Consider the following 21,927-nt stretch of genomic DNA (forward strand, 5'->3'; position numbering starts at 1 on the left):
CTGAGTCTAGCAATGCCCAGTTTGGGGGTGGGCTGTGACATACAACGTGCTCTACAGGCACCTTATGTTACCTTCTCAAGTATGTACTTATTTAAATTATCAAAATCATAGCTCTAATCAGAGTACATTAATGTAATTAAGCAATAGAAGCAAGTGTTAATTTTGAGAAACTTTAATCTTCAACTTGGTTAGTGGAGTTGATCAACTTATTCCACTGATTTATAGAAACAATGTTAACTATTTAAATGTTTTAGATTAGTAAAGAGAAGATCGCTGTAAAGTGAACTTTTAGGTCATCTATTTTTGAAAGTATCTTTAATAACTCAAATTCTCTCCTCAAAACATCTAAGTCTAAATGATGGAATGAAGATGAAATATGTTTTACGTGATTCAGTATTTTCTTGGTGATCTAGTGAATAGTTTTCCTTGGCTTCTTTTATAATTAATATTTGTAAATAATTTAGACAGACATTGAAGTAGGATCAAAGAGATTGTTTTTTCTGTGTCTCTGGAGATGCACTTTATCCAAATATGGCATTATCTGAAAAATAAAAAATAAGAAGTATTTGTTATATAACTTATAATACATTTCATAGTTCCAAAATAACCATGAAGGTAGAGTGGACAAGTACTGTTTCACAGATACAGAAAGTAAGGTTTACATATGATCCAGCAATCCCTCTCCTGGGTATTTATCTGGAGGGAACTCTTAATTCAAAAAGATACATGCACCCCAGTGTTCATAACAGCACTATATACAATAGCCAAAACATGGAAGCAACTTAAATGTCCATCGACAGATGACTGGATGAAGAAGCTGTGGTATATTTATACAATGGAATACTACTTAGCCATAAAAAGAATAAAATAATGCCATTTGCAGCAACATGGATGGATCATTCTAAGTGAAGTAAGGCAGAAAGATAAAGAAAAATACTGTATGATATCACTCATATGTGGAATCTGAAAAAAAAAGGACACTATAAACTCATCTACAAAACAGAAACAGACTCGCAAACATAGTAAACAATCTTATGATTACCAGAGAAAGGGGGTGGGAAGGGATAAATTTGAGAATCTGAGATTTTCAAATGTTAGCCACAATATAAAAATAGACTTTTAAAAAAGTTTCTTTAGTATAGCACAGGGAACTATGTTCAATATCTTGTAATAACCTTTAATGAAATGAATATATGTGTGTATATGCATGACTGGGACATTATGCTGTATACCAGAAATTGACACATTATAACTGACTACAATTAAAAAAACTAAAAAAGTAAAGTTTAGAGACACTAAACGACTAAAAGCATCAGACTACTCAGTGGCAGAAGCAGAACTTGAACCCGAGTTCAGTGGATTGAATGTTTGTGTTCCCCTCCAAATTCTTATGCTGAAACCCTAATCCCAATGTGATGGTATTTGGAGGTGGGGCCTCTGGGAGGGAATTAAGTCATGAGAGTGGAGTCCTCATGAATGGGATTATAAATGCCCTTGTAGGAAGGAAGAGGCCAGAAAGCCAGCTAGCTATTTCTGCCATGTGAGAACACAGCAAGAAAACCAGGAAAAGGGCACCCCAAGAACCCAACCATGCTGGCACCCTGATCTCAGATTTCCAGCCTCCAGACCTGTGAGAAATAAATGTTTGTTGTTTAAGCCACACAATTGATGGATATCTGGATATCTTGTTATGGCGGCCTAAGCTGACTAAGACACCGAGTCTTCTGCTTTTAAGGCTAGTATGTTTAAGTAACACTGTCCCTCTTTTGGCCTCACGCCTCCAAGTGGAAGACTGAAGAGAGAGCTTGGAGATATCTAGCTAAGAAAACTCCTTCCCAGGTCTTCATATCATTATGGATAAAAGGAAAGAGGTGTCCCCAGAATTCCAAGTTTTCTCAGTAAAATCCCCAGCCTCCCTCACCCTTAGCACTCATGGTCTCGCCGCCACTTGAGACCATTAGGACTGATTTCATTCTGTCCCTTATCCCTGTTGACACTGGCTACCTCAAAGAGTCTGGGAGTTCTGGGTCATGTCACATGCCCTGGAGAGTAATCTTCATATAGCTCAAAGGGCTGCCATACATCCCCCACCCAGGACTTCCTACCGGCCCCCATCGTGCTGCTTTGTGTTTCCCCATGGCATTTACCTACCTACTGCTATTTGCCACCACCCACTAAAATACCCTGAGATTAATGAGGCAGGGATTGTATTCATTGTTGTATTGCCAAGCACAGAGAACAGCTCCTGGCAGAAAGCAGACACTCATAAATATTTGTTGAATGGATTAATAATTAAACAAGGAATGAATGAAATATGCTTCTTCCTCTAATACAGGTGTGTACAAAGGAAAAGAGTAAAGTGCCTTCTAATTTTTATTGTCTATGGCCAACAAAGTACACCTTCTTATCCTCTTCAATTTCTAAAGATTATTCTACAGCAGCAACTAAGGTGCCATGGGAAACTAGGTTTGTGAGCCATCACCCAAGGACATGGTACCAAGAGGAATGAGGTAAGGTCCATCATTATTTCTGCAAAAATATATTCCATGTCCTAAGTTTTATTCAGCCAGAAAAAAAAAATTTCCTGAGTGTCAGACACTATTCTAGGAACTGAAGAAAAAACAGTGAAAAAAATAGATACTCTCTCTGCTTTCAAGGTTAGCAATATGGAGTGACAAATACTCTGGAGGAAAAAAAACTTGGGTATGGTGTTATGGGTGCTGGGAAGTTCTTTTTATATAGAGTGGTTTCTGATTAATTGACTTTTGAATGAAGATCTGAATAAAGCAAGGGAAAGAGAGTTAGTTCCAGGTACAGGGAACAACATATGCTAAGTCCCTGAAGTGGGAACCGGAATGGTATGTCCTAGGAACAGAAAGAAAAACCATGATGGCTAGTGAAATGAGGCCAGGGAGAGTAGAGGAAATGAGGCTGAAAAGAAGAGCAGGGACTTGTTCATGGAGAGCCTGTAAACACAGGGTAAGGAGTGTGGATTTTATCCTAAGTGTGATTGAAACCATAGGCCAGTTTTGAGCAGTAAATGATGTATCTAATGTATGTTTTAAAAAGATCACTTGGCTGTTGTATGAAGAAGTAAATGTGGGAGGTAGCAAGAGTGGAGGCTGGGGGACAGTTGGGAGGCCCCTGCTATACTTTGGGAGAGAGATGATCATGATGGTAGCAGTGGTCAGATTCAGGACTGATTGTGAAGGAGGAGTTGACAGGACTTCCTGACAGATTGAATGTGGGACCTGAAACAAAGAAGAGAGTCAAAGATACCCTTAGATCACTGGCCATTTCCTGAGATGAGGGGAGGGCAGGGATGAGTATGTGTGTTTGCGGGTGAAGGATAGGAATTCTTTTTTGGCAGTGGTAAATCTGATATAACAGTAAGTAGAGGTGGCAGTCTGATAGCTGTGCCCAGTACTCAGGAGAAAGGTCGGGGCCAAAAATAGAAATATCAGTGTCATCAGACTAGAGGTGTAATAGTATGTAACAGCCTTGTAACAGGTTAAAGACCTCCCATCTGTCTAGGTTGAGACCACCTGAAAACTAAGTGTAGATGATGAGAAGAGGGCCCAGTATTGAGCTTTGGTGTTCTTCAACATTCAGAGGATGGGAGAGGGCCACCTTATATAAAGAGGATGTTATTTTCTAGTTAATGATGTTTATCATTTGATTCAACACGAACTTGTCAAGGTTCTACTAGTGCATCAAGGTGTAGAGTTCATGTCCCACCTCCTTATTTTACAAATGAGGACTTTCTGTCTGTATCTATCTGCTGGCCTCCTGGGCTAGCGGTCCTCTCATCCATTCTCAGTCTACTGTGGCACACCCAAACTTTTGGTTTGGAGTAGGATATGTTCTCTTTTGGGGTAAGTTCACCTTTGGCTGCTTTTAAGCTGATTCCTCCAATATGGATTTGTTTTCCAGTAACAGAGCCAACATTCTTACCTCCATCTATCTCTCAATTAATATAAACTCAGATTAGGAACAGAAGGGTATTATTGTTGACCTTTCCAAAACTTCACAGTATTCAGAATAAAGCAGGCACCCCCCCCAAAAAAAAATGTCAGCATCTTTCTCCATACCCAGGTACTTTCCACTTGTGGAAATAAAAAGAAAATAAGCCCCTAATAGCTTATTTATCCTTGATTAGAATTAAAGTTGAAACTGTAGAGTTTCAAGCAGAGATTAATTACAAAACCATGGGGAAAAAATTTAATAAACTTTTGAGAATACACAGTACTGGGTCATCAACAACTACCTACCATTTGTTTAGATAAGTGGTTCTCAAAATTCTTGGTCTCAGGATCCATTATACTCTTAAAAATTATTGAGGACTTTATTAAGCTTTTGTTCATGTTACCACATTAGAAATTTAAACTGAGAAAAAAATGTAAAACTCAAGAATACAAGTTCACATTCCATTAATGGTCAGAGTAATGATGTCACTGCACATTACATTGCTCCTGGAAGATTCTATTGTACTCCCATGAAAGCATGAGGATAAAAAGGCAAATAATATCTCAGTATCATCATGAAAGTAGCTTTGTTCTTATGGACCCCTGAAATAGACTTGAATATCCAGGGGACCCAGGATCACCCACTGAGAACTGCTAATTGAGGCTAAAAAAGGAAGCATATATTTATGTACCAATTACCATAACATTTAAATTAGGTGGGTACTTATTCTGTGTTTTGTCGTCATAAAGTTGAGATTCTGTTGGTCTGTTTTCTTAAAAGAAACAAAGAGCTTTTCTGCAATATTTAAAGGTTTATTTTTATGTTCCAGAATTGTTGGTTTATAGTCTTGATATCATGAATGTTGGCTATGGAAATTATAGTTGCTAGACTCTGTTTTGTAGAAAACCCTGTGTATTTATGTAAAGTGGTAAACTATGTTTGTCATAGGAGGTAGATTTTACCTTTCGCTAAAAACTTGTGAGAACTAACCTACAAGCTGTGGCTTAACTCATCTAATTCCAAGTAATTCAACCCAAATAAAAGATTGTGCAGATCTGCTTAGAATTAGAAACACTAAAGGCATTCCTCCTTGTAAAAGAGTTACTTTTTCAGTAAAATAAACAAATGACTGTTACATACTAACTTTAAACACACTGGAGAAATCTCAGTTTTCCACACTATGCTGCATTGCCCTCTCTAGCCCACTCACTAAGAACACCGGGCAAGCGTAAAGTCACAGCCTCCTCATCGAAGAAGTTAAATCTCCTATATGGCAGTTCTGTTGTTTCTGATCTAACTTAATCATTTGTTGGTTGTATTCAATATAATTATTCTCCCCTTTTTTCCCCAAATAAATGAAAAAAATACGATCAGTTTCTTGTCTTAAGAAAGAAGTATTCACAATTAAGGTATTTATCAGTTTCTCTTCCTCCTCCTCCTGCAAAATAATACCACCACCACCACCACCGCCACCACCACTGCTGCCGCTACACCCCACCCCCACCCCCACCTCCCTCCACATTTTATTATTGTTCCTCAGTGCTTCTTGATATTTATTATCAAAGTCGTATCTACTGTATCTCAATTTTGCACGTGAAATTTCGCAGAGGCAACAGAAATTGATGAGATAGAGAGGCTCTGAAGTTTTTATATTCTATTATAATTATTTATAACAACTTTTTTTCAAGATGTAGTTCTCAGGCTATCAGCATCAGAATCAGATGCTGCTGAGAATGCAGATTCCAGGACCCAAACTACAGCGTATTGAATGACCCAGCCTGGAGGTGGACCCTGGGATCCTGTAAGCCCAAGAAAATGAGAATCGCTGGTCTATGGTAGATTTTTCACCAACTAGTCTAATTTACCAATGAATTTAAAAAACTTCAGACAGATTGCCTTTCAGCAATACATATGAACCTCTTTCAACCTCAGAAATAACTCCTAACTTATAAATCCCTCCTGTTACCTGGGTGAGAATCCTACTGTAACATCTTACTTTTTAGTGGAAAGTGCCTTTTCTCCCTGTGAACAAGGAGACTCAGTTTGACCCAGGAGCTCCTGCCGCTGTCAGGAACAGGTTCTTTGATTTGGGCGTGGGGAAGGGACTTGTAGGCACCACTGAAATGCCTCTTTTGAACTCGCAGTAAGCTGATTTGGTTGCTTCTTTCCACCAAGCAGTTAGATTCACGCTTTTCATTTATCTTCTCCAGCAGATGTTGTTTGTCTGCTTTAAATTTTTCAATTAATTTACTGGTTCTGTTTACAGATGCCATTATGCTGACAAACTAATCATCAAGTGATTCTCGCTGTCCTGCAAACAAATGAAAAAAATACTGTCAGTCGCCTGCTTGACCTAGAAGCCAGTATTCGTAAGCAGGTATTTACCAGTGCCTCCAGTTACCTTTATCAGGTAACTACCTCACAATCAGGTATTTTCTCCTTCTGCAAAATATCACCACCACTGAGCACCCCAATCTTCATCCACTTTTTTTTATTGCTTTCTAAGGTCTTAATATTTCTTCAAGGGAAAAAAAATTCAAAAAGAGGGGATATTATAAGAAAATACATACTAGTTTTGAAAGTAATACTATGCATTGATTCTTGCTTTTAGGAATTTTTACTGCTTCTTCTGTTTATAAAAATATGTATGCATCGTAGGAAATTAAGAAAATATAGAAAAGTATAAGGTAAAAAACTAAAATCACTTGTGATCCAGAGACAACCCAGTTAACATTTTGGATGCTTTCCCAATAAATATCCAAAGGTAATTCATTATAAAAAGTGCAAAAAAAAAAAAAAAGACATCAAACTGGGTATGATAAAACATACATTTTAAAATATATGAGTGTTATTAACTATTCAGGAAATTTTGCTTGTCAGAAATATAAGTTTGTATTTCTAGGCATTTGAAGTACTTAAAAATCAGATATGCTGCAAAGGGAATGTAAAATATTTAAAGGACTTGTATTAACTAAGTTTTTAAATGGGCTGATTAGAGATGTTTAGTCTCAACTTAGGTGAACTGAACATTAATTTCAGAAAAAATAAGGGTGATCATTCCTTATATAATAATAATTTGATTTATAAATAGAATTCAAGGCTCATGTTGAAATCAAAAGTTGGCAGAAAGGTTTTTAATGTTTTAATTTTAGAAAATCAGTATTAACTTGAAATCTAAGTCACTATAAACATTCCTTTCAACACACAGAGGCTACTCTCAGATATTAAAAAACAACCTCACATTAACATTTTATACAAATGAACAGAACTTCCATTTACATGACTGTGATGGACTAGGTTACTCAGACAAACCATCTGGTGAAAATATTTTAAATGCTGGGGGAAAATTTTTTTTTAATTTGTTAATAACGAAATGACAAGAGAATAAGAAATGATCAGGCCTCAGATGAAGGGAAAGCAAGAACAAGGACCCAGTGAGGTAGACAGAACCTGTGCTTGCCCTGAGGACATTTTCTGATCCCAGAGGGTTAGAGAAGTAGCTTTGCTAACCTCTAGAACAAGGGACACAAAAATCAAAGCCCAAAGTGTACACACAATGGACAGTCTAAAGTAGACCTTGCCCACATTAGGTTGGGAACCAAAGGGTTACCCCCTCAGGGTAAGAGTGAACCAGAAATAAATTCACACTTGTCATCAACTCACAGGGAGAGTGTTGCCTTATTACTAACCACAGCTTTGGGGTGGAGGAGGGTCGAAATCCCTCCATGAAAAGCTATAAGAACTAGTTCATTCTTGTATACATTTTCAGCCCAAATTCATAACCAGCGTGGTTACAGGAAATGGCAAGTTGAGAAACAAGAGTGGTTGGTATAAGAAACAACAAGCTCAGAATTTAGCTGGAGGGGTTCTGGGCTGGGAAGACATCCAAGGACTTGACAAAAACAAACTCAAATAATTTCTGCAAGAACTTCATCCTAGGCCTCTGGAAACCCCCAACACTACTTTTTCAAAGGTGACAAACAGCCAAGAATAATCAGTCTAACACACAAGTAAATAAGGCATCATGAAGTGAGAACAGCAAAAACAAGCCCATGAAATCTACATACATTAGAAGCACCAGGCAGATTATACAACAATTACACATATTTTAAAGAAATATTAAACAGGTTTGCAACTGTCTTTGGGAAGCAAGAAACCAAAAAAGAATTTATAGAGATGAAAAAAATTTATGAAATAATTTTAAATTCAGTGTATGGGTTTAGCAGCAGACGTGGATTCAGATGAAGAGAGAATTAGAGGACTAGAGATAGATCGGAAGTAATTATCCTAAATGCAGCACAGGACAAAAAGAAACTATGAAAAAGTTAAATATGTGGAGGACACAGTGAGAGGTCAAACCTATGTGGAATGGGACGTGAAGAGGACAAGAATGAGACTGACACAAGATTTACATAGTTGAGAAATATCCAGAACTGATGGATGATACCAGTCCACAGACTCAAGAAGCTCAAAAAAGGGGGGGGGGGGGGGGAATCAGAATTAAAAAAAAACAACCCACACTTAGATTACAGTGAGATTTGAAAAAAATAAAAAACTAAAAGAAAATCTTTAAAGCCAACAGAGAATAAAAGTAGGGGCAGTTGGACTAACAGCTGACTCCTCATCAAGTGACAACAGAAGCTGTAGACAAAGAAATTGTATTTTCAATGTACTATATGAAGAAGTTATATGAATGCTAAGTTAGTACATAAAAAGATGCTCAGCAGTTATCCCTAATTATCAATCATTAGGGATCAATCAATACTACAATTAGATACTACTACAAACCACTAGAATGGCTAAAATTAAAAAGATTGACCAAATCAAGTGTCGGTGAAGATGTGGAGGAACTGAAACTCTCATACTCTGCTAGGGAGAGTGTAAAATGGTACAACCACTTTGGAAAACAGTTTGGCAGCTTCTTAAAAAGCTAGACATACAAACATTCAAAATTTGAAGTACAGTTTCAACTGAGTACATATTGCTTTTGCACCATCATAAAGTCAAAAAATCATACAACAAACCGTTGTTAAGTCAGGGACCATCTGTACTTTAAACATGTGCAATTTACTGTGTGTCAATTATATTTCAGTAAAGCTGTTAAATAAAATTGGGATTAGCATCTAGCACATTGCATGCTACATATCAGGTGGTTAATAAATACTTGCTGAATGAATGAAAAGTATTTTACTTATCAGACAATTTCTTTTCACTTAATATTAACATTGTGAGACTTTTTCATGCCATTATATGTGTCATTAGTAATAAAAAATGTAATATTTGATGACAGTAGTCTATCATACCAACTTACAATAATTTCTTGTTAGACTTTGAGGTTGTTTACACTTTGAACACTTTGAAGTGACAAAAAATCACACACGTTGTTTTAGGAAACCCACCAGAGTCATCAGTTTTCCATTCCTAAATACACAAAAGGAGAAGAGGTATATTTTCAAAGTTTCCTGGGCTAACCAACAAATCTTACGAAGAGGAAGTTACTTGAAGAAAATAATTGCCCTGCACAGACGGAAATGCTTTAAGGGAGAATGGAATTCCTGACTTTTTTTCTCCTCCCTCTGCCCAGAGCCAAGAGAAAGACTAGGAGCTCCTGAATGATTCTTAAGAACTGTCTCAGGCCTTTATTGCCACAATAATGATGTAAAACTCAGCAGCATGCAAAAATAAACATTTATTCTCATGCTCAATAGTGGATTGATGGGCTTCAGGCTTGAGAATCTGGGTGGGACTGACTCCTAGCTGAGGGCTGAGTTGAGGACTAATGTTAAGACGTTAGGACTAAGAGAAACAAAAAAAACCTATTTTTCTCTAATCCATTATCACAGACAGGATCTAATTCTCCTATGCTTATTTTATTCCTGGGAATTTTAAGAGCATAAAATAAACTCTTTAAGATAAAGGATATGAGAGGAAAACAAAGTTTTTTACTGAGCTGCAATTTAATTTTTCCATCTCTGGCATATACAGCCTTTCTGTTTTAGCTTTCTCTTTCCTGTCTCCCTTGTGATACAGTAAAAATGGATGTGGGGTGAGAGGAGGGCCGTGTCCCAGATCTCGGTTGAGTCATTGGGATGTGCCATGCCAAGTGTGGGTCCTGGGCTTCCTGCAGGAAAGAATTCAAGAGCAAGCCACACTTGAGGAAAAGTATATTTATTTAAAGAGATACATACTGCATAGAGTGTAGGCTGTTTCAGAAAACGAGAGAAAGGCCACGAGGTGTGGGGGTTGGGTGCTCAGGTTAAAGTAAAAGTAGATACACACTCCACAGACAAATTGTGGGCCATTTCTGAAGATAAGGGAGCAAAAAGAGCTGTGAGGGGCAGTGTTGCCGGTTTTAATGGCCTCATTGGCTTCAGTGCTAATAAGTGGGAGGACCATTCTAACTACCCTGGGGAAGGGGCTGGGATTCCCAGGAATTTGGCCATTGCCCACTCTTTGACCTTTTATGGTTAGCCTTGGAACTGTCATGGTGCCTGTGGGCATGTTATTGATCATGCTAATATATTACAATGAGCTTATAATGAAGCTCAAGGTCTATTAGAAGTCAAATCTTCCACCATCTTGAGCCTCAAGGCCAAATGGGAGTTGAATCTTCTGTCATTTCAGTATTAATTGCTGTGTCATTCCTTGAATGGCTGTGCCCTGTCCCCTTCCCTCCTATCTCACTTGGAAAATCCTTGACTTTAGACGTCATATCTTTTACATTAACTTTTGGAGTTTCAGTTCTGTGTAATATAGGCGCCCAATAAAAAGCAGTTGAGAAACTGGCCTCCTTAAAGGTATAAATCCAATAATATTTGCTCACATATATAAAAGATAATGTACAACTCACCAGGAAATGATCCCTTGGTTTTCAAGTGATTTAAGTAAACAGTTCTTTAGGCAAGACGTCAATTGCAGAAATGAAAAGAGAAAAGAGAAGACATCTTTTCAACATTGGACTAGCAAGTTTAAATTGAAAGAAAGCAAAATATTTTACACACTCAATTAACACTAAATAATTAAATTGGCCTTAATCTTGCTAACTATTCCAATCACCAATTAATTATCCAGTGTAGTGAAAACAAGAAAATATGGATGAACTAAATCTACAAATAGTTCCAATACCTTATTTTTGTCATTAATTTCAATTTACTTTTGCTAGAGATACTAACTTGTCAGAAATTAAAGTTTTTAAAGTTCTGTCTCCTTCAATACTTTTACTGTTTATCTTCTCTAAAGGATGTACAATTGGAAAACAAATGGGGACATGACTAAAGGAACGAAAAAAGAAAAGATAATTGCCTCTTATGTACTTTTGAGCTAATTTATATTTTGTTAAAAGCCCATTTGTATAGATTTACTGCAAGCGAAATGTAGATGTCTTGGTTAAAAATTCACTAAGAAGATCACAGAATTCAAACTCTTACTACAGATTATGTGAAAACTGGAGCCAACTAAAATTAGACAGAGCAATAATCTAGTGGTAAAAGCATGGAATTTGGAGTCAAAAAGACTTGATTCCTATTCAAGCTATGCTAACTGGATGACCTTGGTAAATAATACCCAAATCACAGAGAGTCATAAGGATTCAGTGAGCTAATATGTTATCGAGAACTTAATACAATCAAACCTCAACAAATATTAATTAGTCACTGTAAAAAAAAGATTTATTTAAGTGCATAAATATATAGTATTTTTGTCCCCCTAGTTATTAAATCTGTTTACTTGGCATGTAATCAGGATAAGCTTCATAATTTGTGGGGCCCAGTGAAAAATGAAATGGCAGGACCCCTTGCTGAAAAATCATTGAGAATTTCACAATGGTGACAGCAGAGTATTAAACTAAGTGGGGCAGGATGGTGCTTGTGTGTTGTAAAGGTCACATGCCTGTAAAACTGGCTGTACATGTGACATAGGAACAGGTTGATTCCTGTGGTTAATTCATCATAAAAATTCAGTTTTACAGTCTCTTGAACGGAGATAAGTAATGTTCCGAATCTATGGCTTTTTAAAGGGCTTTGAAAATATTAAGCACATATATACAACAGATTCTCATTAGTCATGGATTTTGTATTGGCAAATTCGCCTAGTCACCAAAATGTACTTGTTATCCCATAATCAGTACTGTGGTACTTTCACTGTCATTCCCAAACATGCACAGATTAGTGGAAAATCTGAGTCTCCCTGAGATGCATGTCCCCAGCTGAGGTAGAACAAGGCAGCTGTCTACCTTTTGCTTTCAGCTCTTGGACCACAAACGTGTCCTTTTTCTGGTCTTTTTAGCATCTTTTTTTTTTTTTTTTTTCATTTTGGTGCTTTTTTTTAATGGCTTTGGGCTTGTTTTGTTTTGTTTTTCAGGGGGGACGTATTTAGGTTTATTTATTTATTATTATTTTTTAATTCAACTGGAGGTACGGGGGATCAAACCCATGACCTTGTGCATGCTAAGCACACACTCTAGCACTGAGCTATACCCTTCCTCCATTTTGGTGCTTTTTGTTGACTTCGCTGTTAGAATGCCCCCCTACATAGTGCTGAATTGCTGTGCTGTGTTCGTAGGCAGTAAGAAGGCTGTGATGTGCCAAGCGTGTGTTAGATAAGCCTTGCTCAGGGCTGAGTTATAGTGCTGTCGGCTGTGAGCTCGATGTTACTGAATCAATGATGTGTGTTACATATGTGTCTTTAAACAGAAACACAGATAAAACAAGGTTATATATTGAATGACAAAAATGTGACCAGAGGCTCGCAAGAATCTAATCCTGTATTTCCCCCTAAGGGCAATAGCTCAGTATTTGTTAATCCAGTTTTCGGTGCCACTTTATATAACATAACTACTGAAATGACAAGACTCAAATGTGTGTGTGTGTATATACATATATATAGATTTTGGTAATAATTCAGTTCAGTAATAAGATATATTACTATTTCTACAGGTATATTAGAATAAATTACCTTTAGAATACAGCAACCCAAAGCCTATTTGAAGTCCACTGGTGTGGATCAGCCTACTGAGACGTTACCCCAGCGATGGAATATTCTGATCTGTGCCATTCCAACTTTGTTCTATTCATAGAATCCTGGTTAAGAGGAGTTTTGGATCAGAGAGATCATTTAGTTATCAGCCATGTGTCCTTGACTCTCTCTTTTTTTTTTTTTTCACTGGAGGCACTGTAGATTGAACCCAGGACCTTGTGCATACTAAGGACGTGCTTTACCACTGAGCTATTCCCCACCCCCTCAATCTCTCTTTCTCTCTCTCTCTTTTTTTTTTTTTTTGGTGGGGGGAGGTATTTAGGTTTATTTATTTATTATGGGAATTGAACCCAGGACCTCATGCATGCTAGGCATGCACTCTACCACTGAGCTATACCCTGCGCCCCAGCCCAGTGAAGCCTTTATGCAGTGCCTTACACTTGGCTTCTTTGATCATTTTCATTAGATTCTCTTTCAGAATGTAGTCAAAATTTAATATAACCATTTCAGGTTGGGTGGCTCATAAGGCAGCTGTTCTTGCAGCCATATCAGCCAAATTATTTCCATTGGTTTTATCTGAATTTAATTTTGAATGCTCAGGCACCTTAACAATGGCAACAACAGATGGAAGTTGGATTATCCCAATTTCTGTTCTTAATCTGGTTTCCTGCCTAAAGTCAAGAATCTTCTTTGTTTCCAAAGTGCAAAAGTCAGGGACTACCACAAAGTAACTATCTGTTTAGATGTTTGCATGTTTACCTTCTGCTCGGGTGCAAGTTCTAAAGAAAACCTGGACTTCTGTGTGCTGGGCTAAAGTAGCAGTTGGCAGCCGAGCTATCTCAGTAACTTCAAAGGAGGAAGTGATTGCATACTCGGCACAATATTTTCCTTTGCCATTTTTCAAATAAGAACTATCAGTAAACTGTGAAATTTCAGCATTAGCACTAAGGATTTCTTGTAAGTCAGCTTTAGGGATTAATAACTGATCAGTCAGGGTCAGATAGTCATGAGGAGTTTCATCAGTAGGTAAAGGGAGAAGGCTTACAGGGTTAAGGCTGTTGCAGCAGGAAAGGGTTGTGTGAGGAGAAGACAGGAACAATACTGCAAGTGAATTAAGACAGCTTACAGAAAGGCGTTGAGCGTGATGAAAATTGAACAAGCTTTCTACTGCATGGGGAACAGATGACGAGTGGAGAACTCATAAGTATTTCCTCAGTTGATTTTGTAAGAGCTGCTGCTGCTGCTGAAATAGCTCTCTTGCATGGAGGAAGGCCTCTGGCCACAGGGTCTAATTGTTGATAGCATTAGCCAAAGGGTCAGTGTTGATCTCTGTGCCTTGAGTGAGCACTCCTAAGGCATTATTCCTCCCTTTTGTAAACAAACAGGGAAAAATGGAAGCTGGTAATGAGGACATCCTAAAGCAGGTGATCTGAGAAGTCTGCTTTTCAGGTCCTGGAAAGACTGAAAGGTGTTTTCTTCCCACTCTAAGGGATCTGATTGTTCAGCTTTGAGCAATGTATAAAGAGAGTGGGCAGTTTAGGAAAAATTCGGTATCCAATTCTCACAGTGCCTAGCCAGCCCCCCAAATCCTTGAAGTTATCTTTTGGTCTGTGGCTATCAAAAATTTAATACATTTTATCCTATCAGGATCTAAAAGGCATCCTTGATCTGAGATCATGTGTTCTAGATATCTGACTTGCATTTGGAACAAGTCGCAATTGCTCTTTAGAGACTTAATGAATTTTAGTTGCTAACAGTTTGAGGAGACAGATGCTATCTTGCCCACTTGCTTCCTTAGAAGAGGAACACAGAAAAAGCTCATCAACATACTGTAAGAGGGTAGACCCTTGTGGAAAAAATGACGTCTGCTAAATCTGCTTTTAAGATCTATGAAAAGTAGGAAGGACTTTCAGTATAGCCAGGTGTATTGTTGTCCTTCCCATGTGAAAGCAAATAAAACTTGACTTTCAGGATCCTCTGGGATGCTGAAAAAGGCACTATAGAGCTCTATTACAGTGAAAATTTTACCCTCTGTAGGTATTGCCATTAAAAGGGTATAAGGGTTAGGGATGACAAGATGAAGCAGGATAATAATGTTACTAATAGCCCTCAAATCTTGGACAAATTTCCATCCTCTTCCTCAGGGCTTCCTAATAGGGAGACTGGGTGTAGTACAGGGACTGGTGCAAGGGACTATGAGGCCTTGTGGCTTACATTCCTCTATGACTGGTTTAATTCCTGCTAAGGCCTCAGAATTTAAAGGATACTATTTAATGCTTGGAAGAGGCTTATCAGGGTCAATTTGAATTTGCATTGGGGGAGCTAAATGAATCCACTTAATATTGGCTGTGAATTTTGCCCTTAATTTTTCAGGGACTTCTTCGAGGAATTTTAAGTTTATATTATCTTCCAAGCTTGTCTTAAGGGCAAAAACCGCTAGTAGGTTTGAGGAGCTTGGAATGCCATTAGTTGTTGAGGGGATTGAATCAGTCTCAAGGATAATGTCCCCTTTTTGAGAAAAAGAGATGACAGCATGATGTTTCTCTTAAAAGTCTCATTCTAGGAAGTTGACAGGAGCAGAACTGACCAATAGGAAGGAATAGTTGTCCTGGAGGAAGCCCGATTGGAAAGGGAAAGGAAGGGCTTATAAACTCTAGAGGGGTTATTAGATATTCTCACCATTTGAATTTTCTCAGTGCTCTGAGGAAGTGGTTGTTTGAGGTTGGTGGAGTTGAGCACAGATGTGTGCTCTCCAACTCCAGTGTCAGTTGTGACAGGAATGACCTCATTTCCAATCATAAGGGAAGTGTCCCCAGAAGATTAAGGGGAAGGATTGGAAAAACCCCTTGTTCGTCCTTAGAACAGGCTCAGTCCATAAGAGGAGCTAAAGGCTTAACATGGGAGGATTGCTTAAAGTGTTTTAGACTAAGGCAATGCTTTTTTCCAATGACCAGGTTTCTTACAAAAATGGCAGACATTTTTAGAGGCTTTAATTTAGTTTGTTGAAGCCTCTGGAAGGAGTATGACAGCTTTTGAAGCTGTAAATTCACTTTAGTGGCCTTTTGCTTATTTGAATTTTGAATTGTCTGGGCCAATTGGTTTGCCAGATTAACCAAATCAGGAGTTGCCATAATTTCCCAGTCAAATTAGGCTTGCTTTACTAGAATTGTGAGATTGTCGTCTGGGCCACTTACGAACATGGAGTGGAAGGCCACCTTTGTTGACTCTGCTTCTAAAGGGTGTCCAGAGTTTTCCTTAAAAACAATTTCAAGTTGGCTGTAATAGTCATACACAGGTTCATCAGTCCTTTGAGTGCATTCTTGGATTTATTCCAATCAACAGGTTTTGGGAAGGCCTGGGGGATGGCTTCATATAAAGTTTTTGCCATTTCTTGAGCTTTGGATCCATCTATCAGCTGGCATAATCCATTGGAGATCCTCTAAAGGATGATTCCAGCCAGCTTTAGCCATACAATATTGGGCCTGACCTTCTCTTAGGAGCAGCTGGACTAATTAATAAAGATCAGGAAAGACAGGCTCATAGATTTGAATGACAATGTTAAATGCCTCTGCAAAATGGGAAGGATCCTCAGTAACCTTGGGAAATTCTTTAGCTATAGCTAGCAATTCTGCTCAGTCCAAAATGTGTACATTACATTTAAAAGGGTGTCCTCATTGTTGGGTTTATATTTAAATGGATCAGTTTGAATTGGCTGAATGAAAGAGGCTGGGGCTGGGGGATCAAGGAGGGCCTCTGGGTCTTGGGGATAAAAAGGGAGTTCAGCAAAGGGAAGGGGAGAAGAAAGAGGGGTGGGGTGGAGGACAGACTTGAGGAGCTGGAGTGGGTGATAGAGAAGAGTTATGAGTCTTTTGTAATTAAGAAATCTTTTCATAAAGTCTAGAATTTGTGTCTTGGAGGGAAGCAATTTGGGGATCAAAGAATTGTAGTTTGGGGCATACAAATTTGGGTAGCAACCTAAACAGTGTCCTGCTGGGGAGTAAAAGTCCAGAGCTTTTAAAGGCAAAAAAAGGAGGTTTGTATTACAAAGAATTTTAGCTGTAATTGCAGGCAGAAACCAGTCGTGGCTAAACAGGTTTGAGTGCTAAGGCCATCACTAAAGGGAGGCAAGTGATGACAGGTTTCAGGTGTTCTTGCAGAGTCCTTGGAATATTCGTGGCTGGCCCAGTTCAGAAGTTCATGGTTCCATCCAGTGAGGATGTGTGTAAGGCCCACCTCCTTAATGGCCTCCTGACTCTATTTTAAAAATCCCTCAGCATCAGTGACTTCATTTTATTTCACATTTCACTGGAAATTCCAGGCTTCTTATCATGGTTTGATCTTTCTGATGACCAGCCTCCATCCGGGAGCCCACCAGGAGTCACCTCATTAGAACAAAAGATTATTTTCACCCAGGAAACTCCAAGGGATTTATGAACTCTGTGTCTGTCAGGAACCAGGATCAAAAACCAAACATGAAAACAAAAGACGCTCCTAGTGCTCTTATCACTTAGGAAATTACAGGAAATTTAGGAGATCTGTGGGGGGAAGTGGGAAAGTAGGGGGAATAGGGGAAGTGGGGGGGAGCAGAGACCTATATATATTTTTTTTTCTATTTTCTCACAGCTATAAAACAGTTTCTTTGCAAACAGTATTTCACTGTTTCAGAAAATTCATTTTAGTCAAAAAGTTTGGACTTACTAAATTTGTAAGTAGTGCTTTACATGCTTTGTATGATTTGTTTTGTTAGCTTTTTAGCAATGGTGACTTGGTAGATGTAGCACTTGCCAATTTCATCATATAAACACCCCCATTATGGTCAATTTCAAGCTACCAATGTGATGTCAATGAAGCTGAGCTAGGAAGAGATACACTCAACTCTCCCAAGCTTGTGCACACTGGTTTCAGCACACCACTGCTTTAAGGCAGCCTTGTTAGGTGTTTGGAGAGCTTGAGAAAATCAGCTATTATATTTCAGAATGGCTAAGAGACTGTGAATAGATGTATTTAAATTTAAATAGCATTAAAATGTTAAATTATTTGACACGTGAGAGTTGTAAATTAATTGAATATTAATCAAGTAATAGATAATTTTACATCAAAATTTATGTTTGTAAATAAAAAAATCTATAGATATCAAAATAACTAAATGGATATATTAAGCTTAAGGACTGTTAAAGTAAAAGATTTTAAATTACCAACTTTAATAAATTAAATATTGATTTTAACACAAGTAACCTTATTTTGTTTTATTTTTCTGAGCACAAAATCTCTCCTCAACATTAAAAAACAAACAAAATAAGCTCAAATGACCATGACTGGGGGTAAAGGGGCAGTCAGGGGTAAATGTGTGAATGATTCAGGAAAAACGAGTGTGGAGTAAGAGGAGGGCCATGATCCAGGTCTCGGTTGAGTCCCTGGGATGTGCTCCACCAAGTGTGGGTCCTTGGCTTCGTGCAGGAAAGAAATTTCACTGTACTGATGAACTCAACTGGCATCCTGGACCAAGAGGAAGCAAACAAAAACACACAGAAGGGAAAATCCTAGGATTCATTTTCTAGGAATGTAATATATACATACAAAGACATCACTTCAATGAGGGGAAAGTACACATGGGAGGATTCTGATTTCCAGCCACCTCCACCCCTCTATGCCCAACTTAAACCTTTCCACAGTGTAGAAAATCATGGCTTTGGCCACTCAGGTGAACAAACATGGTAATAATAGTGCCAACTGAAAACAAGGGTGCTAATATCTACCCCCACCCCCAATCATGAAACATGGATTTTACATCTAGTGGCCTCTTTCCGGTTTGTATCGTGCCCTCTTAGACTTCAGGAAACCTTTGCTCGGAAACAGCCACATCACTCCTAATAGAATGTTGGAACTTGGCTCCGGGTGTGGTTCAGATTTCATATAGCTGAACTGTTACTTATTCCAGTCTCTCTCAGGCTTCACATTCCATATCCACAATGTAGCTCAATCTCAGCTTGACTCCCAGCCAGGTGATGTTCTCAGCCCTGTCCTCTCTGGCAGAGATTAAGGTTCATGTTACATTATACATCCAAACATACGACATAAAGTATGACTCGTGCCTAAACTGGTTAATAAGTATCTACCACTGAAGCCTCAAGAGAAAGGAAGGCAAGGTTACCACAAAGAGATACTGTTGAGTTTTTGCCTTTCTGTACTCCATTTGTTACTTTATGGAACTTTGTTGAAATAGGTATACGACTTTCGTTAAGTCCTTTCATTGGAAATATCATATTTTCCTTTCATAAGTCATAGAAACTTAAAGTCAGAAGAAACCTTAGATCTCACACAGCTCAGTTTTCCATGGTGTTCAGGAATCCTATTCACACCATACTTAGTTCAACATAGATATCATCTAACTTGTCTAGATATATCAAATGGTGGTCCATTCAACTTTTGGCCACTTCCGATGATAAGAAATATTCCTCTTGTTAGGTCAAGGGTAATTAGTATATACCATTGTGTGTCTATACAAAGGGCAGCCCCTTTAGGGACATCCTTAGAGCACCCTCCAAGGAGGGGCTCTACCACAGTAAATTTTAGATCGTAAGTCTAAAAGAACTTGGAGTATCTCCAGGACAATCCAAGCAGATTTAAATAGACTAGATGGGATCAAATCTAAGATAATACGAGAGTGAGATATGACTTTGAGGAGACAGGAGTTGATAATAATGGCTATGAATAGCGTTTTACTGAGTATTACTATGTATCAGAGGTCAGGCACCATTTAAGTACTTTATGTTTATTAGCCATTTATTTCTTTTTTTTTAATTTTTAATTAAAAAAATTTTTTAGGAGGAGAGGTAATTAGGTTTATTTATTTAATTAACGAAGATACTGGGGATTGAACCCTGGACCTCGTGCATGCAAAGCGTGCACCGTTCCACTGAGCTATATACCCTCTCCTACTAGCCACTTATTTCTTTGCAACAGTCTCATGAAGAATATTGTCCTCATTTTCCAGTTGTCTATTTTCCAGGCACAGGGTAACTAATCCAAAGTCATGCAACTAGTAAATCAAAGAGCTAGGATTTGAATCCAGGCCATTTGGCTCTGGAGCCTGGATCCTTAACCACCAGGGTAGACTATCTTAGTAACTGTAAGAATGCCTAAGCCATGAGCCAGGTGTTATTCACTTATTTAATTCTCATAATAACAGTCTTATGAGGCATTACAGAGCAGCTAAGTAACTTGCCCAAGTTTGCACAGCTAGTGAGTACTGAAGTTGGAATTCAATTCTACATAGCCTGGCTCTAGATCTGATACTCTTCTCCACTACTTTAGATCCTCCTGGTGATACGCTCCATGTAGATGATGACAGTGTCAGATACAGAGCTTTGTTAAGTGCAGGGAAGGCAAATGACAAAGTGAGCAAGAATAAGGTAGGTAAAGCTGGTAAATTAGATGCTAACTGGTATCCAGGACACCCAGAGGACTCCCAACCCCAATCCTTCTTGCTAAGGACACAGAGAAGACAAATGATCTCGAAACAGAAGGAGCCTAAACAATCAGAAAGAATGGCCTCCCTGCAGAAGTACATTCAGGAAGCTGCTCCTGTGCAGAAAGGAAAGTTATCTTCCCAATCTGGCAGAAGACTATCTCCAACCTTCACTGGATAATGGGGAAATGAGGCTTAATATAGTTTGCCAGTCTTTGGTTTCTGGAAGCGGGTGAGAAGTTTGCAGATACCTGAATGTTTACTATGAACATGTGAGTTGGAGGTACTACTGGGGCAAGTAAAGAAAAGTCCATTTAAATTCTACCCATTGTGATCATTTTCTAATGTATAGAAATATTGGACCACTATGTTGTGCACCTGGACAAATATAGTGTTGTAGGTCAATTATACTTCAAAAACAAAAAAAAAGAATCAAAAATAAAATCAAATTCTACCCAATGGATTCTCTTTCTTCCTTCCTTTTTTTTTTTTTTTTTTTTTTTTCCTTTTTGGAACACAGCTGCACCCTTTCATTTACATATTCTGTATGTCTGCTTTGGCCCTATGTTGAAGTTGAACAGTTGTGACTGAAACCATAAGACCTGCAAAGCCTAAATTATTTACTGTCTGGTCCTTTACAGAAAAAAAGTTTGCTAACCCCTGAACTAGAATTAGTCATGAAGAATATTAACCTCACAGTGTAAAGTAAGCACAATTAATTGGATTCCCTTTCTGAACAGCTTTCTTTGTGAGCTATATAGGTTTCATGGTACATGAAGGTATAAATAAATGCCCCAAAATATTGAATAATAAGTTGTGCTGAATATCATGCAGTGCAAGTTCATTTTTCAGAAATCCATAAAAGAAACTTCTTAACCAAAACTGAAGTCCTTTGGATTCCACACTTAGTCATTTGTTTGTTCAGAGAACATTACTCAGCTATCTAAAATATTTAAATCAATGTTAGAAAGTCATATTTGCAGAGAAAATGTATAAGTTTTTTTTAAAAAGAAATGGTTTCACTTACAAAGTAAGTAATTATTAAAAATATTCAATGCTTGTTAGTTGCAGCCATTCAGTAAATATTTATTGAATACCTACTGCTAGATACTGTTTCGGGTTCTCAGAATATAGCAACAGCAGCAAAGTAACAAAACTTTCAGCCCTGCCTTCATGAAACATATTTTAGTGAGGAAGGAGAAAATAAGCAGAAAAAAATAAGTAAAATATAAGACATTTTAGACAGCGCTAAGCATTAAGAAGAAGAATTAAGCAAGGAAGGGATGTGCAATTTATATAGGATGACCAAGGAAAACATTAAAATGCACACGTTCCTTAAAGTTCAGGATTATGTAACATTTCACCTATACTGAGAGGGATCTGACATACATTTTATGTACTACCAAAATAACAATGTTAAGAGGCAATAAAAAGAAAGTGTACCAGGTTTAGAGTTCCAAACAGCAGTACTTTTTAAGATTAAATTCACTGTGAGATACCTCTAGTTTCAATTTCATTTT

At 38.0% G+C, this 21,927-nt stretch overlaps 1 protein-coding gene across 1 annotated transcript; it reads right to left on the reverse strand.

Annotated features, from left to right (window-relative positions):
• Positions 1-304: 304 nt before the first annotated feature.
• Positions 305-13,131, reverse strand: SPATA45 (spermatogenesis associated 45). Its single transcript, XM_032466744.1, has 3 exons — positions 12,919-13,131; positions 5,963-6,277; positions 305-541 (listed from the first exon to the last, which is right to left on the reverse strand). The coding sequence occupies exons 2-3, from the start codon at positions 6,237-6,239 to the stop codon at positions 522-524; spliced, it is 297 nt and encodes a 98-aa protein (XP_032322635.1). The 5' UTR covers positions 6,240-6,277; positions 12,919-13,131; the 3' UTR covers positions 305-521.
• Between the last annotated feature and the right edge of the window lie 8,796 nt (positions 13,132-21,927).

The sequence above is a fragment of the Camelus ferus genome, chromosome 23, assembly GCF_009834535.1.
Source record: "Camelus ferus isolate YT-003-E chromosome 23, BCGSAC_Cfer_1.0, whole genome shotgun sequence".
In the NCBI taxonomy this organism is placed as follows: Eukaryota; Metazoa; Chordata; class Mammalia; order Artiodactyla; family Camelidae; genus Camelus; species Camelus ferus.

Coding starts and splice junctions, on each gene's coding strand:
- SPATA45 (XM_032466744.1), bottom strand. CDS start 6,239: ATGGCATCTGTAAACAGAACCAGTAAATTAATTGAAAAATTTAAAGCA. Junction 542..5,962: donor AAGGCACTTTCCACTAAAAA/GTAAGATGTTAC, acceptor TTTATTTTTCAG/ATAATGCCATATTTGGATAA.